Source organism: Eptatretus burgeri, chromosome 12 (genome assembly GCF_056783735.1).
Source record: "Eptatretus burgeri isolate ZD-2024b chromosome 12, Ebu_testis_v1, whole genome shotgun sequence".
NCBI classification, from domain to species: domain Eukaryota; kingdom Metazoa; phylum Chordata; class Myxini; order Myxiniformes; family Myxinidae; genus Eptatretus; species Eptatretus burgeri.
In genome coordinates this window covers 64967158-64986282 of record NC_140972.1, presented here as the reverse complement: position 1 = coordinate 64986282, position 19125 = coordinate 64967158, and the positions used below count along the sequence as shown (strand labels likewise).

At 50.3% G+C, this 19125-nt stretch overlaps 1 protein-coding gene across 1 annotated transcript; it reads left to right on the top strand.

Moving 5' to 3' along the window:
- The first annotated feature begins 6351 nt into the window (after positions 1 to 6351).
- On the top strand, positions 6352 to 11434 carry PRLHR (prolactin releasing hormone receptor). The gene is given in 2 exon segments (XM_085848278.1): positions 6352 to 6510; positions 9125 to 11434. A coding segment is annotated over 1 exon segment (1065 nt). The 5' UTR covers positions 6352 to 6510; positions 9125 to 9189; the 3' UTR covers positions 10255 to 11434.
- The last annotated feature ends 7691 nt before the right edge of the window (positions 11435 to 19125 follow it).

The following is a 19125-nucleotide window of genomic DNA, read 5'->3' as shown; positions in this document are numbered from 1 at the left end:
TGCTTGACCCTATTTTGTTTCAAGAAATCCTAAAACACAACGCTGGTGAAACATGAGGCATCATCACTAACTACACAATCTGGCAAACCATGAGTGGCAAACATGGCACGTAAACTTTCAACCGTGATTTCGCTCGTACAGGATGATAAGGCTAAACATTCAATCCACTTTGAATGAGCATCGATAACAACTAAAAACATCTTCCCTAAGAATGGACCAGCGTAATAGATTTGAATTCGAGACCATGGTTTGGAAGGCCATGACCACATGTGAAGCGGTGCCTCAGGTGAGTTCAGAGCAGTGGCGTGACACACGGAGCAATGGCGAATGTAGCTCTCTTGGCTTTCATCTATATCCGGCCACCAAACATGGCTCCTGGCAATTGACTTCATGGTTACAATCCCTGGATGTGATTCATGGGGCTCATCACACACCTTGTTTCGACCTTTGGGCGGTACAATGACCTTGCTGCCCCACAGCAGGCAACCCGAATGTAAAGACAACTCGTTTTTACGAGCAAGGTATGGCCTCAATTTGTCGTGGAATAAATAGGGTACAGTTGACTATATGCCACTGATAACACATTATTTGACCATAGAAAGAGTCGGCTCCACATTTGTCCATTGTTCAATTTGTTTGGAAGTGATTGGAGCATTAGCAGATTTGGACATGGTAACAGGAGGGCAATCGGTATCAGAAAAGTGGGCAACCCTCAAGGAGCAAAATATGCAGAAAACATTCCAGTGAGGTGTAAAGCTGAAGCTGGAAAAATGGACCAGTGTGGCTGAGCAGGGAGAGAAGGAGTGCTGTTAATGCTTCAGTCACATTTGGCTCGGCGGCCGTGGGGTCTAAAAAAATATACGGCCACTAGCAATTATAGGGTGGCCGCAGTATTTCCATGGTCACACAATGTAGCAGTCACATATGTATGTTTTTATTTTTCGGGTAGCCACACAGGGTATTTAGAATTTGTGGAGACCGAAAAAGTGGGGGTGCCGTACGGTCTTTGATTTGATGTCGCACGGTGACCTTAGGGCGTCCCTGCGGCGGCCATAGAATTTTCAAGGCAGACGCAAGGTAGCCTCAAGGTGCCCGCATGGGGTCCCTAAGGCGAACGTGTGGCCAGACGGACGGTAACGAGTGGGTATATATACCAGTTCTTTTTCATATGTGTATCATATCTCATATCTGTCATATAGATTGTGGACCAGGTTATATACAGATGGCGCTGGTTGTTCCTCAACGGCAGAGGCTGTTAGTCCTCAACACCGTTCTTTGGAGGCATGGTGATGTGTCTGGTCTGAGCTGCTGGTGAAATGTGATGATGTGTGTGGCAAACACCTATACTCCGATCTCTAGCGGAAGCGCACGGTGGACGCACGGTCGACGCCGACTGCCACGGAGGCCGTACGTAGGATGCACGGCGGGTGTAGGGGAACCATGCGTTGACCCTGCGTTGCCCGCAGGTAGTCACACAGACCGCAAGGCTGGTACGGTGAACACAGGGACGCCTTAGGACTACCCTACGGCGACCGTGGAAATAGTGCGGCCACTGTAATTTTTTGGGGATTGGCAAAATTCATTTTTCATTGAAAAGAGCCTATGGCAGCCGCACGAATAACGCAAGCCCACCGTACGCCCTACGTACGATCGACGTGGAACACATCTACGTCATGGCTACAGCTTATCGAATTACTACGGCCAACCTAGAAATGAAAAAAGTTATAACTCCGCGCTTTAATTCTACGGAGACCCCAATGGCCTGTAAAAGACAGCCATACGACGTAGGGCCACCCTGAGGCCACCTCAGAAACTCTGCGGCCGCCGTACGTTTCTGTCAATTCAGGGGGGGGGGGTACGGCCGCCGTATCCTCGCCATGGAGCAAATGTGACTCATGCTTAAGGAGAAACACAGAGCATTCATTAGGTGTAAAAAAACAACAGCACTAGAGTTGTACTCAGATAAATATAGGACTAAACCGAGGATCGTTAAGAAAATAACAAGGCAAGCCAAAAGAGAATACGGGAAGAACACGACCAATGTTATTAAACATAATAGCAATGCATTTTTGTAAGTTAACAAGTGGTAAAAAAGCAAGTTAAGACAAGTGTAGGAAATTGAGGTATTATCGCACAGGGAGATTGGTTGGTGATGAAAATGAGATGACAGGCTTACAAGACGAGATCACTACATGCAAGAGAACAGTCTGGGGAACCTCCATTTGCTGAGAGAATCTATGTAGGAGGTGAGGAATGATTTTTAGAGGAGTTCCAGGTGGGAATGGAGGAAGAAAAGAACAGGCAGGAACTGTAAGGGAAGCTAAAGCTCTAAGTCCTGATAATATGCATGTGAGAGCATTGAAAGAAGTGACAGAGCAGATAGGCATGATGTGACCTGACATTTTTAACAGCTTGTTAAAAATGTAACACCATTATTTCAGGAAACCATTTAAATATATTCAAACTATTCAAACTAATTAAAGGCAGTCAGCTTTGATTTACGAAATGGAGGTCATGTTTTACAAATTTATTGGAGTTCTATAAAACAGTTCCTGATTGTGTGGATTAGGGAAGTACAGTGGATATAGTTATAAATAAATAAATACTTTCAGAAGGCATTTGATAAGATGCCACATGGAAGGCTCGCACCTAAAGTTAGGGCTTGTGTGCAAAATAGCTGATAAGGTAGCGAACTGGATTGGAAACTGTCTTAGTGATCGGAGGCAAAGAGTGGCTGTGAGTGGGAGGATGTCATGTCATAGAAGGTTGCAAGTTATCTGTCATCTCAGGATTTGGAAAATATGGTAAAGAGTAGGCTTTGTAAATTTGTCGATGATATAAATCTTGGAACTAAGGTAATAGCAGAGAGGGGGGTGAACAATTCAGGAAAGTTTACATGCATTCATAGATTGGGCAACAGATTGGCAGATTCAGTTTAACATATGCATTTCACAGCATTCTGAGAGGTGACAGGTTGAATGCCTCAATTCGGTGTTTGCTTCCAAATCCTGTGTTCCCAACCCCTCACTCTCGGTCGGTACCCACCCTTCCCTGTCATACCAAACTACTCCTGCTCTCTGTCTTTTGCACCTCAGAAGGTTCTTTCAACCCTCAATTCTGACTCTGCTGCTGGACCGGTGCCATCAGTTCACATGTCCTAAATTCCTGTTCCACTGTTCTTTCACAACCTCTCTCTGCCATTTCCACTCTTGTCGTTTTCCATCTGCTTGGGAATCTGCCAATATCACTGCATTACATTAAAAAGGTGCAAAAATTGATCCCCTTAACTACAGACCTATCAGCTTACTTCAAATCATCAGCAAAGTCGTGGAATTCATCATCACAGCTGATATGAAATCCTTCCTTTTCTATAACAACCTCATCTCAGATCACCAGTTTGGTTTCAGACCAGGTCACTCCACCTTGGACTTGCTGCTTATACTCACCCGACAATGGATGGAGGCCCTCAATGTCAGACATGAGATCAGGGCCATCTCTCTGGACATATCCAATGCTTTTGATACAGTTTGGCATCTCGCTTTTCCCTCCAAACTCTTTGCCGATGGCTTCCAAGGCCAACTCCACACATAGCTTACTGACTTCCTTTACTCTCGTGGCCAACATGTGGCACTCAATGGAATCCTTTCATCTCTTCTCCCTGTCGAGGCTGGAGTGCCCAATGCAGTGTTCTGGGCCTAGTCCTTTTCCCGATCTTTATAAACGACCTCTCTGACTCTGGAAAAATCCCCTTTATCTCTTTGCCGATGGCTCCACCCTGTTCCATGACATCTCTCATTCTTCAGACAGACAGGCTGCAGCCTCTTCACTCTCTTCAGACCTTGAAAAAACATCACAATCTGGTCAAACACTTGGAATATGTCTTTCAATACTGACAAATCTCACACTCTCACCATCTCTCTCTGGAAGGACTGTCTGTCAAACTCTCTTAACAATCCTCTTGAGGAAGTTCAGTCATTCAGACTCCTAGGGAAGACTCCACAATCCTTCCTGGGAAAGCCACATCTCCAAGCTGGCCTCCAAAGCCAGTTGCCAACTGGGCATCCTATGTCGTGCAAAGTCCTTTCTTGGCACACCTGAGCTTCTAACCATTTACAAAGCTTTCATCCGCAGTCTGATGGAGTACTTCTCCCCCCTCCGGGGTAGTGCTCCTGCCTCACACCCAGCTTGACTTCACGGTGTGGAAACCAAGGCTTTTCGGATCATTGGTATCTCTCATGATGAAGCTGAGTCTTTCGGTCTCTCACTCTCACCAGAGGCAGGTCATGGTCTTTCTGTCTTCTACCATCTCCTCTCCTTGCCCCCCCCTTTGCTCTATCTGTGATCTGTCCCCCCTATATTTCCTCAGAGGTCTCATAGTCCACCAAAAAAACCCTCCTGGTGAAACTGCCAAAATAACAAATCACTGCTCACCTTCACTCAATCATTACTCTTTTCCACCTCTGGAACAAACTCCCACACTCTCTTCAATCCCACTCCTGCCTCCAGGTCTTCAAAACAGCTGTTCACTACCATCCCATATCTTCCCCCATCCAAAATCTTGACCTTTTCTACCCCCGTGAATCCACCCCAAACCCACCTCCTTCAAATTCCCTGTTTTTCTTCCTGAAAGACCCTGTGGTACAAACTTCTTTTCCCCATGTTGTTCCCCACCCTATCCCTCTTTCTTCCACAGATCTCCTATTGTCTTTGTTCCCCACCAATTTGTGCTTCCCTCTCCCACCCCCCTTGTCTCCTGCCTTGATATATATTTCTGTGTATGAGCTCGAACACGAGCCTCGACTTGGTATACAAGAAAAAAAGAAAACATATATAAAATCTCACCATCAGCCATGATCTTTCTTACGCAGACCATATTTCCAAGATGGTCTCCCCTTGACGAAGTCCTTTCATTCAAGCTTCTGGGTCTCATCATCTGCCACGATCCTTCCTGGGAAAGCCACAACTCCAAGCTGGCCTCCAAAGCCAGTCGCCAACTGGGAATCCTATGTCGTGCAAAGTCCTTTTTTGGCACACCTGAGCTTCTAACCATTTACAAAGCTTTCATCAGAGAAAGAGAAAGAGAAACGGGTGAGGCCACACCATGGGGTGTTATTTCACTGTGAATGCAAGCCAGCCTCAGATGAAACTGAGTGAGTATGTCTGTTACTTGATGTGGTGAGCTTGATGGGAGTAAGTACAGCTACCTCAGATCATCCCCCATCCACACTCATGATCTCTTTTTCCCCAAATGACCCCATTCCAAAGCACTCCCTTTTTCCTCGTTATTATGATTCCCCCCCTCCCCCTCCCCCCTCACTTACCTCTTTCCATTTGTTCATTGCTGGTTGGTTTGTTCCCTTTGTTTCATCCCTGCTTCCCCCTTTGGCTGCATTTCATTCAGCTTGTGTGCATCTTGTTTACCCACACATTTCCTTCTCCCCACCCCATTGATCACACTCTTACTTATACTCTGCTGTTGGTGGTTCCCCCTTTCTATTTTGTTCCCTTCCATTCTGCTCTAGCTTTCCCATGAGCCTCAATCATGTCGACAAATATAAATTTTAAAAACCTTTTCTCCACTCTCTTCCTACATATCCCAGACCTCCTTTGTCTCTACTATCCCATTAATCTCTCTTCTTTTTCTCCTTCCCATTGGGATTTCCCCCTTATTGTGGGTATTAAAAAAGTATATGAAGTCTAGGCTCATGGAAGAGCTGGAAGATGATGTGACGGAGGGAAGAAAGCAGAACAGATGGACGTAATAAGCAAGGGAATTAATTATGAAAGTAAGGAGCAACAAGGGGAGGAAGATAGTAACCTGTAATGAAGAAAGCTTGGATAGGGAAGGGTTAATGGGAGTAGCAAAAATCACAGGTTTTTCATCGAAGCCATCTTTTTTCATGGAATTGGGGATGAGGGGAGAGGATGGAATGAATTTTGAAAACATAAGGATGTATGATAACGACAGACAAACACACTTTCGCTTTTATTTATTTAAAAATATATACAACATATATATATATATATATATATATATATATATATATATATATATATATATATATATATATATATATATATATATATATATATAACAGATTGGAGGAAATTTAGTGAGAGGGTAGAAATTTTGCCATAATTAAATTCGTCAAAAATATATGGAAAGGAGAGAGGAGAGAGGAGAGAGGAGAGAGGAAAGAGGAGAGAGAGAGAGAGGAGAGAGGAATAATTCCATAAAGCATTAAGAGGTTAAGAGTGGTGGGGTGGGGGAAGGTCGGTCTCGTCATGCTCAAGGCTCTTGCACACGGTTATAAGACAATAATCCGAGCAATGAAATAAGAAGCCTCAAAACTTGAGTGGGGTAATGTACATGCAGTGCCAGACTTTCAGCCTGAGCTCCTGACCTGAGTGTGTAGTAGTCTCAAACAACCTACAAGGAACGTTTCAAAGGAGAGAAAGAGAAAGAGAAACGGGTGAGACCACACCATGGGGTGTTATTTCACTGTGGATGTAAGTTATATCTGAATTTCTTTCTCCAAATTAGGTGTATTTTTCATTAATTGAGCAATGTTTGTGAAATGAGAGCGAGAGGTGAACCTTCAGAGTTCAGAGCTTTATGGAATAAAGCCTAAACTCTGAAGGTTCACCTCTCGCTCTCATTTCAATTTATTCCATTTGATTTTCTCGGCTCTCTCAACCAAAGATGGACAAGATCTACAAACCAGAGAGGTTCGACGCAGACCCAAACACGACTGACGCAGAAATGAAATGGTCACATTGGTTCTGTTCCTTCTCACACTATCTGACCATCATCGCGGAGGGAGCTGACAAATTTGCCGCTCTCGTGAATCATGTCTCGCCCGGCGTGTACAGGCTCTTCTCGGGGTGCGACACTTACGAAGCAGCGATTGACGTGCTGCAGGCGCTCTACGTGAAGCCCAAGAACGAGGTATACATACGACATCTTCTCAACACACGCAAGCAAGCAGCCGGGGAGACAATCGATCAGTTCCTGCAAGCTCTGAATCAGCTGGGAAAAGACTGCAGCTTCCGGGCAGTAAGCGCCGAGGAACACCGAAAGGAAGCCACACGGGAGGCATTCATCCAAGGACTCAGATCAGCCCACATACGGCAACGCTTACTAGAGAAAGCGCAACCCACTCTTGACAAGGTAGTCGATCAGGCTCGAGCGATGGATACGGCTCAGCAGCAATCTGAGTCATTTGGGACACCGATGCTGCTCATGAAACGCTGCTACGATGGGAACCCAAGGAACCCCACTGGCACAGACACAGCCAGACATGAGGGATGGAGAAACACCCGAGGAGCCGGATACCCAGACCTCGTCAAACTCCTCAGCAACTGCTCCGGTCGGTAAATGCTTCTTTTGTGGGTACAAAAGGCATCCTCGTCAAAAATGTCCCGCCAGAGATGTCACATGCATGAATTGCGACAAGAAAGGGCATTATGCCAGGGTATGTAAATCTACTCTAAGGAGGAATAAACCCACTTCTGCGGCTCTCTACTCGCAAAATAAATTGACTGCAGCCTCCCCGGGGAATCTATCCAAGGCTATCATCAACGTGCGAATTAACGGGCATATGGCTGAGGCACTGATTGATACCGGTAGCTCTGAAAGTTTCGTCAACAGCTCGCTAGTGAAGGGCAGGAAATGGGTAATCCACTCGACTGACAATACGGTATGCATGGCCGCCACCTCACTACAATCCCACGTACGAGGGTACTGCAATGTTGAATTGGACGTAAAAGGGTACACGCATCGGGATGTAAAGGTGCTGGTGCTTCGTGATTTGTGCGCAGACGTAATCCTGGGTCATAATGTCCTCAAGCAGCACACGAGCGTCGAAATACCCTTTGGAGGAAGCAAGCCTCGTCTAATTTTAAATGCGCTGACCACCGCGGAGGTGACGTCCCCCCAGCTGTTCGCTAACTTGTCGCCGGTCTGCAAACCGATAGCGATCAAATCGCGGCGATATACCACTGCTGACATGAATTTCATCACTTCAGAAACCAAGCGATTACTGGAGGAGGGAATTATAGAACCGAGCGATTCGCCATGGCGCGCACAGGTGTTAGTAACCAGCAGTCAGAACCATAAGAGACGGATGGTTGTCGATTATTCCCAAACGGTCAATCGCTTCACCCAACTCGACGCCTACCCCCTGCCGCGCATAGATGAGATGGTCGAACGCGTGGCCAATTATAAGGTATTCAGTACCATCGACTTGCGAAGCGCCTATCATCAAATTCCCATCCGAGAGGAAGACAAACCGTACACTGCATTCCAGGCAGGGCGGTGCCTCTACCAGTTCAGAAGGATACCATTCGGTGTCACGAATGGAGTAGCTTGCTTCCAACGGGTTATGGACGACATCATCTCAGATGAAAACCTCGAAGACACTTTTGTTTACGTGGATAATGTCACAGTGTGCGGTAGGGATCAGAGGGAACATGATAGGAATCTGGACAGATTCTTGAGCATTGCTGGAAAATATAATCTGACTCTCAACTACGAGAAATGCGTATTCTCGGCAAGGTCAATTGACCTTCTCGGCTACACGATAGCCGACGGCACAATTAAGCCTGATCCTGAGCGATTGCGCCCGCTCCGTGAGCTTCCACCACCTCAGGACTTGCAAACAATGCGCCGGGTGATCGGGATGTTCGCTTACTATGCAAAATGGAATAAATTGAAATGAGAGCGAGAGGTGAACCTTCAGAGTTTAGGCTTTATTCCATTTGATTGGAGCCGCTTCTGTGGGTACACCAGAAAATACAGGTTCAGCTAGGAGTACATAAGCAGAAACGTATACATGTGCAGTTAACCATTGCAGACTAAATCCGCGTAAGCACGGAGTTCGATATAATCTCCATTCTCACCAGTCAATGAGCACCTTCAGTTAACGAGCATCAAGTGGACAGCCGATGTCAATAGCAATGCCCCGGGGACAATCACCCCGTGCCGCAGAGAGACCTCCCCTTATACGCGAGACGCACAACATGTGATCCCGCGTCATGTCCCTCGATTCACGTTAATTCACCACAGTTTGCAGCAAAATATTTTCTTGTGACTTTTCTCAACAACAGTTGTATGCCGCCACAGGGCAACATCGGACTGCCATGAACTGGGGAAGAGTTTGAGCAAAGCAAGGTTCGGTTGAAAGGGGAATGGAATTGGGAATGGAGTGGAACGTCAAAATGCCGGAGCAGACCCAATCGTGGCAAAGAGTGGACGACTTCGATACTCTGCTGCAGGACACTTCGGAACAGTTTTGGGGCTTACAACTGATCCATACGGTAAAGCCATTCATAGTGCTGTGGTACACTATTGTGGTGGTGGTGGGCATCATGGGAAACCTTTTGCTCATTATTGTCATCTGTCGAGTCAAGAAAATGCACAACGTAACAAACCTTCTCATTGGAAACCTCGCCGTGTCCGACCTGCTCATGTGCGCCACATGTGTGCCTCTCACTCTCGCATACATTTTCAACCCACGCGGTTGGGTCTTCGGTCGCTTCACTTGCTACTTCGTGTTCTTCATGCAGCCCGTGAGCGTCTATGTCTCCATCTTCACACTCACAATAATAGCCGTTGACCGTTTCATAGTCGCAATGTACCCCTTGCAAAAAAGGATCGTGCTGCCGATGTGCGGTGGCGTTTTGGCTGCAATTTGGTTGTCCTCGTGTGGCATAGCCACCCCTGCGTTGATGCACACATATCATTTCCACCTCGATCATGGAAACATCACCATCTGTGAGGAATTTTGGATCAACATGGAGGGGGAGCAAATGATATACGCTTACAGCATGCTGCTGCTGACCTTCGTGTTACCACTTATCACCATCTCGCTATTTTATCTCAAGATATTCGCAAAACTCAAGAAGCGTATCATTCCGGGCACGGCCACCAAGAACTAAGTGGAGAAGGACCGCACTCGCCACCACAAGACCTTCTGCATGATGGTTCTGGTAGTGATGGTGTTCGGCCTCTGTTGGTTTCCACTTAATGTCTTCAACGTACTACAAGACATAGATATTGACCTCATCGACACTCGTTTCTTCAATCTGGTGCAGCTCCTCTGCCATTGGGTGGCCATGAGCTCAGCTTGCTACAACCCTTTCATCTACGCGTGGCTTCACAATCGTTTCCGGGCAGAGCTCAAGAAGATGTTAATGTGTAGGCCAAAAATTGAACCCAGCAATGATGTTGCGATGGTCAATATGGCTGTTTGAAAGACCTTAAAATAATTGCTTAACACGTGCAAAAGAACATTAAAAGAGATGTTTTCCGTTTTGCCTTGGTCATGAAATCTTCATGTATATTATTCAGAAATATTGCTTGCGAGCTTTAATCATTCAAGTTATCAATAGCTCACGTATCGAGCCTGGTGTTGGTTTAGTGGTTAGGGTGACGGCTTGGGATCCTGGTGTCCTGAGTTCAAGCCCCGTTGGCCGCTGAATTAAAAAAAAATACACCAGGAGGTTGACGCAGCCTGTCATCCTTCCGAGGTCGGAAAAATGAGCACCAGTGTACTGGTAAGGGGGACAACTGCATCAGCGGCATAGCTGCGTCCCAACCAATGATCCAACCAGCAGCCACAGGCTGCACTCGATAGAGAGAATAATAGCCCATGTAGACCATGTAATGGCCCATGAGGTCAATGTGAAAAAATTAAAATTTTCAAAAACAATTACTTTGAAAATCACTGTGAAATAATACACCCAAAATACAGCAAGTGGGGTTAACTGATCATATGGTTGTGGTGTAGACCATAAAGACCATGAGTAATCCTCCGTAAGGAAAATTAACCTTCAGCAAAGGATACTGTTGTGGTTACCAAATTCGCAAACCACCATTCAGGTCCCTTAGGTGAGATATCTCGGTAAGTATATGTGTAGTTAGGCCCAAACCCGTTGTCTAGAGGGAATAAATGTTATTCATGCGTGCTGCGACTCTTCAGGATAGCCGTTTTTCTTTTACTATCTTTATTTTGGACCAACCGCCATTGTTACCACCACCAACCACAACATCAACCACCCACCGCGGCGCCGCTTCACGTCACACCTCGCAACCGTCGCATCGCCACCGTTCTTGCGCCGCTTGTGGGTACCGGTGTTGGACTCGTGCAGGGCGCGCGCCGAACAGCGTGTACAAAACCACGGATTTTCCGCTCCAAAAACGGATCAAAAACGACACACGCCCACTTTTGTTCCGTCCAATCGGTGAGCGAGGGGCGATTTGGCCCCGCCTCCAGGGCGTTGGAGGGCGGTCGCTATATGCAAATTTATGGATCAAAATGCATTCACGCCCACTTTTTCTCGGGCCAATGGGGAGCGAGGTGAAAGGTCGAAGGCAGGGGGTCAAAGGCTAAGCCACGGGGCTTATATAAGCGACCGTGTTCGTCAGTCAAGTGAGTTAAGACTTCGCAGTCGATGGAGTTGGGAAGAGAAAGAATTGGTCGTCGTCGTCGTCGTCGTCGTCGTCGTCGTCGTCGTCGTCGTCGTCGTCGTCGTCGTCGTCGTCGTGTGCGTTGGAGTCGGAGCGAAGAGGACGGAGCTGTGGAGAGGCGGCGAAGGCAGACGAGGGGGTGCTCGCGTCGTGCCGGGAGCTGCACACCAGGGAGGCTGACGGCGCGACCTGGCCGAGGTGGAGACGCTCGTCGCGGGACTCGAGGCAGAGTAAAAATCCTCCTTTCCCCCGAGCATCAGCAACCCCCTCCTGTTTCCCCCCCGCGCTGAGATAGTGCGACCAAGGGGGCCCCCTTTCCCACCCCCTACCAGACACTGCCCGCGAGGCCCGCGGAGTTGAGGCACCATCGCCGCTCCGCGTCTCATCACCAGACGGGTAGGCCCGACCCGGTCTCGGCCTCAGGCCCGCCTCATCTTTGAGGGTGTTCTTTTTCTTGGTTTTGGATATGTGTTGTCGGCGGCGCCGTCTGTGAAGTAAAATTGTATAAGTGTTGCCGTGTGCTCGCGTAGTCGGTATTAGATCTGCATTGTCGCATTTGCTTTTTGTGTAAAATTGCATTGTGTTTCTTCTTCTTTTCTATGTGCTTTTGGTGGAATTGAATATGTGTGCTTTCCGTTCATCGCGAATAAATGTGCTTTATGTTGAACTGTTTCCCGCTTCGCTTCGTCATTTCTTTCATTGAATCCTCATCTTGCTTCACGTAAAGGGTTGGTAGTGGGCTGAATACGCCCGATAATTAATCGAACCGTCGAGGCCGACGATAACACCGCTCGGTTATCCCGATAGTACGGAACGGGTCGCTTAAGTGGCCCGTGTCCGAAGTCGACCTGCGGCGAGGTGCGATCGCCCGGTCTACCCTCCGTGTGGGTACTTAGGTAGGTCGAATTTGGCGAGCAACCCTATCCCACGCGGGGGCCGATTGGCTCGATCGCGGTGAGACCGAAAGGTCCACCCGTGACTGGTTCCCGGCGTTAGTCCGAGAGGGTCACGACTGGATTGTCCGTCCGGTGGGCGACGTGCCGCGATTCGAGTTACGTGGCCGTCAGCACGCCGGCGGGCGCGAATCCGTAACACTGGTGTCAGGAGTGGGATACAAATCCATCGCCCTCCTCGCGGCACTGGTATCGGAGAACGGGAAAACGGGCTCTCCTGTCTCCGGCTAAATTCACGGGAATCGGTCCAGGGGTGAGAGAAGCGACCCCCGATTCCCTCCAAATTACGAGCGAGCTAAATTAACCCTTTACGAGAAGCAAGATGGCGTCTCAAGGCGAGCGGGAGCCGGGGGTATTAGAAATGGATGTAGAATGTGTAGAATCCATGGTCCAGGATGGAATCCCCGTGCAGGAAATGTTGATTGTGCAGGAACACGAACTCGCCCAACTGAGCCCGGGGCCCGGGATGGGTGCGGCAGCGGCCGCGGTGTATGACACCTCCCCTCCCCCTCTCCACCAAAACCCTTCCCCAACCCCTGCCGAAACGGCTCACTCAAGCGCACCCGACATGGCCCAGCTATGCGCCATGCTGGCGGAAATGACAGCGAAGATAAATGCGAACATGAACGAAAAGATGGATGCGAATACAAAGCAAATAAACGGAATGAACAAGCAAATGGACGAAGTGAAAACGACGATGGATGCGAATACACAGCAAATGAAAAAAGAAATGAAAGAGCTACGGGGTGAGACGCAGAACATGGGCCGATGCCTGCAGGCGGGCATGAAGGCCGTGACCAGGGAGCTGGGAATGGCGACTCCACGTGTGGGAGCAAACGAGCTGGAAGGGGGTGCAACGGCTGACAGGCCCGCGGTGGAGGCGGGTAAAAAAATAATTCGGGGGGCGTGTTGGGCGAGGGTCATGACAGAGGAATCGACGGTGACCAAAAGGGAAAAATTAAATGGGGAGACCAAAACGTGCGAGACGAGACACAAGGCCGTGACAAAGGAAATAATAATAATTGAGACAAGGGAGGTAAAGGGTGAAGAGGTGACCGAGTTGGCAGAGACACGGGAGACAGAAAAAATAGAGGGAAGACTACACGATGAAGACGGGGTAAGTGACGCACACACACACACGGAGGTAGTGGAGGACAATGGGGGTGAGCTCGCGGAGCGTGTAGGGACCCAGTGCGAGCACCTGGATAGCCTCCTCCAAGAACGAGGGGAGGGAGTATGCCCCCTTGAGGCGAGTCACGACCAGGTGAGTTCGGTCGTGCTTTGCGAGGTTGAGGGGACGGGTGTTGTGGACAGGTGCACGGAGAGCTTGGGGGGTATAGAGGCCCCGGAGACCCTTGTGGGGACACGAATCCCCAGTGTGGTTGTCCCTGTGTGTGTGGTGCAAGGTGTGAGTGCGTCCCCGTGTCTGGAAGCGACCCCGTGTGTGAGTGGTGTGGTGGCGATGATGCCGGAGTACGTGCTTCCCAGCACGCCGTGTGTGGATGAGGCACGGAGTGTGAGTGAGGAACCGCGGGTGAGTGCCCCCGCGTGTGTGAGTGAGGCACGGAGTGTGGATGAGGCACCGCGGGTGAGTTCCCCCGCGTGTGTAAGTAGTATGGTTTGTGTGAGTAGTGAGGCACGCGTGAGTGAACGGCCGAATGCAAGGGAGACCGTGTGTGTGAGAGAGCGGTATGTAAGGGAGATGTCGGTTGGCATGCGGGAGCACGCAGCTGCGTCTCCCGGGGTGAATGTGATGGAATGGAGTGTTAGCGTCGTGACACGCGGGAGTGCGTGTGTGGAATGGAGACGGAGACGGCGACATGAGAAGAAAGAAAGCCGAGTAGCGGCTGTAGTTGTTTCGCGGACCGTGCCGGGTTCGCCCAGCAGTGAGCACGCGGTTCGTGCTGTGCAACGCACGAGACCGCCACGTGCTCGCTTGCGAGAGTGAAGTCCCGGTCCGGAAACGCACGCGGTGGATTTGCCGATCCCGCGGACGGACAAAGTTTAGGCAGGATTATGGATTTGGACCGGACGGGTTCTCCACGCGATCGTGTGTGTTAAGCTCCAACGGGCAAAGCACACGTGTTCGCGTGGGGAACCCCTCGAGACGTGGGGCTTGTGTTTTTTTTTTATGCGCACGGTGACGTCATGGCTGCACGTGGGGTTGGAATCCGGCAGGAGGGGTATCTCTGCCGGATGGTACCGTCCAAGGAGGGACGAGGAACACGTGCAGCTGCATGACGTCACGGGCAGGTGCGAGCGCGAGTTGCCGCGCTGGTGGTGCGCATGAAAGAAAAAAAAAAAAAGGGCAAGCCTCACTTTCGGGTGCACAGGATTCCTGGGCAAGGGGTGGAAGACCCCCTTGACCTGGGCACAGGATGGAAACTAGTTAGGGGGAAGGGTTAGCTTAGCTAGACCGACTTCATGGGGCAGGGGTAAGTCCTCATGGAGTCCGTGGAATGGATTAGGTAGAGGGATTTAGTGAGCTTTAGGTTGGGAAATAAAATGATTTTGGGATTATTTGGAGACAGTGACAGACTTGTGAATGTGTAGAGGGGACGTAGCTTAGCTACGTAGTGTTAAATGGAACGTGCTATAGTTTAAGGGACGACGTGGGAGCACGAGTTAGTTAGGGGATGTAGTTAGGAGGATGGCAGAGTTCAGTGGTGTGTGTGTTGAAGAGTTGGTGAGTTGTGAGGTGAGCACTTGTTGAGTGAGTGAGGCCAGCGGGTCCGTGTGAGTGGAGCGAATGGGGAATGCATGGTGCGATGAGTGATTGGGGGGAGGAGTGACTCCTGCCCAAGGGACCCCGGGGTCAGTATAAAGTGAGTTAGGGGGTTAGTCAAATTGAAAAATGGAGGTCGTTTTGTTGTTGGTGGGTGTGTAGGCTCGAAACCCGTTTGGAGGGGTGCAGGAGCCCTGTTGACGGGCTTGGGAGCGTGGCTGCGAAAGGTGAGTATCGCTGAGTGGGTACCCCGGGCACCAGGCTAGTCGGCCGTGGTAGGCCAAGGGCCCATGGGGGGCCGGGATAGCGTAGTGGGCACGGGTGCGCCTGCTTGGTGCGGGGGCCCGGGGCGCCATTAGCCGCGTGGGCAGTGTTGTGGGCATGGGTGACCCTCGGAAAGGGTCCTGGGAAGCCAGCCTGCCACGTGTGCATTTCAGGGGAGGTGCCATGGGGGGCACTCCCCGGTGTTAGGGAGCTGGTAGGCTCGGAGGCAGTGTAGTGCCCGGGGGTGCCATAGCGGGAGATTCGGCAGAGGGTCGTGCCTGCCAAAGGGAGCCACGTGTCCCAGCCATGAGACCGTGTGAGGGCACGGAGAGAAAATTGGGGGGCGAGGCCCGAAATTGTGAGGACACCAACACAGGCGACGGGAATCGGTTTATAGAACCAATAGTTTAAGCGAGAGGCACTTGTTGAAAGCCCCGGGGTAGTTTAACAGTTAAATGGTTAGGGTAGATTAGGAGATGTACCCCTCCGCACCATCCATCCCCTCACTGTCGTTGTGGGCCGCTGGACCCACTTTGGTTATAGATCGCCGAACTCTGGGGAGGCCATTCTGAGGCTTCGTTGGGCCTCGACACAGGACGTTAGCTCTCCCTTATTCCCCTCCGGGAAGGGAACGTAGGGGTTGGGAGTAGGCTAGGTGACAGGATAGGTTAGCCGAACAAGGACGATAAAGGGGGTTAGGGGACGATTTATAGTGGAGAAGTAAAAGAAAAAAAATAATAATAATAAAAAATTAAGTTGGGGCTAAATTGGGGTTTGACAAATTAAGGGAGTGGGTATGTACAGTGACAGGCAAAGGCGATAGGTGGGAGGGAGACAAGTAGGTAGGTCCGAGCCCGCCTTCCAAGTGGCCAGCACCACCGCACTCCCTCCACCAACTTCCACTGACGGCAAAAGCTGGCCAGCTTCATCTGCTGGCTGTGTGCTGCAAGGCCTGTGCCGGCCGGATCATCTGCAGCTGTGGTACTTCAAGGCCTGTGCCGGCCAGTTCATCTGCCGGCTGTGTTTGCCTGCAGCGGCCTTCTTCTGCAGGCTGTGTTTGCCTGCAGCGGCCTTCTTCTGCAGGCTGTGTTTGCCTGCTGCGTCTGCCTTTGCCATGCCCACTGCCCACGTTCACCAGCCCCGTTCAATTTTTGCTTTGCCCCCCCCCCCTGTTCATTTCCATGTGCGCCAGGATCCGCAAGGCAACAGTTTGCAAGCTGCGAGAACTGCCCTGTTGGCAGCTACAACTCGGGCCTGCAGTGGCGGCCCATGCACCATGTTGTGTTCATCCATCCATTCGTTGTGCTCATTGCGTGTGCCACTTGAGCTGGCACGGAGACTGCATTTGTGCAGCCCATGCACCGTTGTGGTTCACTGCGTTCAGTTCAAAAGGGAAGGCCTTGGACTGCGTGTGAGCAGCCAGCCACGTTCCCTGTCACCTGCATTGTTTTGAGCCAGAGACTGCATGTGGGCAGCCTGGCTCCCTGCTAACTGCTTTCTTTTTGCAGAGTTCATTGATCCTGGGCCATGGTTTAGTGTAAAATTTGTAAGTTAAGGTTAAGATGTACTGTACATATGAGTGCGCCCCCGGCATGTATGTCTTAGCGCCGGCAATTTTATTTAAGTCGTCCGTGTGAGTGAGTTTGTTTAGGTAGTTACGCAGCCCTCAGGTTATTTATTTTGGGGACACGAATACCATGAATGTCGCACTCAGGGATCCGCAGGTAAAATGTACTAGGGGAAAACTACACATGATGGTACACGAAAATTTGACGACTCGGGACGAGTCTGTAAAAAGGGGAGGGGGTAGTGTTGTGGTTACCAAATTCGCAAACCACCATTCAGGTCCCTTAGGTGAGATATCTCGGTAAGTATATGTGTAGTTCGGCCCAAACCCGTTGTCTAGAGGGAATAAATGTTATTCATGCGTGCTGCGACTCTTCAGGATAGCCGTTTTTCTTTTACTATCTTTATTTTGGACCAACCGCCATTGTTACCACCACCAACCACAACATCAACCACCCACCGCGGCGCCGCTTCACGTCACACCTCGCAACCGTCGCATCGCCACCGTTCTTGCGCCGCTTGTGGGTACTGGTGTTGGACTCGTGCAGGGCGCGCGCCGAACAGCGTGTACAAAACCACGGATTTTCCGCTCCAAAAACGGATCAAAAACGATACACGCCCACTTTTGTTCCGTCCAATCGGTGAGCGAGGGGCGATTTGGCCCCGCCTCCAGGGCGTTGGAGGGCGGTCGCTATATGCAAATTTATGGATCAAAATGCATTCACGCCCACTTTTTCTCGGGCCAATGGGGAGCGAGGTGAAAGGTCGAAGGCAGGGGGTCAAAGGCGAAGCCACGGGGCTTATATAAGCGACCGCGTTCGTCAGTCAAGTGAGTTAAGACTTCGCAGTCGGTGGAGTTGGGAAGAGGAAGAATTGGTTGTTGGTCGTTGTCGTCGTCGTCGTCGTCGTGTGCGTTGGAGTCGGAGCGAAGAGGACGGAGCTGTGGAGAGGCGGCGAAGGCAGACGAGGGGGTGCTCGCGTCGTGCCGGGAGCTGCACACCAGGGAGGCCGACGGCGCGACCTGGCCGAGGTGGAGACGCTCGTCGCGGGACTCGAGGCAGAGTAAAAATCCTCCTTTCCCCCGAGCATCAGCAACCCCCTCCTGTTTCCCCCCCGCGCTGAGATAGTGCGACCAAGGGGGCCCCCTTTCCCACCCCCTACCAGACACTGCCCGCGAGGCCCGCAGAGTTGAGGCACCATCGCCGCTCCGCGTCTCATCACCAGACGGGTAGGCCCGACCCGGTCTCGGCCTCAGGCCCCCTCATCTTTGAGGGTGTTCTTTTTCTTGGTTTTGGATATGTGTTGTCGGCGCCGTCTGTGAAGTAAAATTGTATAAGTGTTGCCGTGTGCTCGCGTAGTCGGTATTAGATCTGCATTGTCGCATTTGCTTTTTGTGTAAAATTGCATTGTTTCTTCTTCTTTTCTATGTGCTTTTGGTGGAATTGAATATGTGTGCTTTCCGTTCATCGCGAATAAATGTGCTTTATGTTGAACTGTTTCCCGCTTCGCTTCGTCATTTCTTTCATTGAATCCTCATCTTGCTTCACGTAAAGGGTTGGTAGTGGGCTGAATACGCCCGATAATTAATCGAACCGTCGAGGCCGACGATAACACCGCTCGGTTATCCCGATAGTACGGAACGGGTCGCTTAAGTGGCCCGTGTCCGAAGTCGACCTGCGGCGAGGTGCGATCGCCCGGTCTCCCCTCCGTGTGGGTACTTAGGTAGGTCGAATTTGGCGAGCAACCCTATCCCACGCGGGGGCCGATTGGCTCGATCGCGGTGAGACCGAAAGGTCCACCCGTGACTGGTTCCCGGCGTTAGTCCGAGAGGGTCACGACTGGATTGTCCGTCCGGTGGGCGACGTGCCGCGATTCGAGTTACGTGGCCGTCAGCACGCCGGCGGGTGCGAATCCGTAACAATACTTACTGATTTACGAAGTTTTCATTGATTGATCTCATAAAATTATAAACCCCAGGAGTGATCCATCAATATGATGGGAATGAAGAAACTTCCTTCGAAGTGAGGGATGAAACTTCAAGAAATAACGATCGTCCTTTCCACGGTATACACTTCGTAACCAGAGTGTGGAAGAGAGAGAGGGGGAGAGGGAGAGAGAGAGAGGGAGAGGAAGAGGGAGAGGGAGAG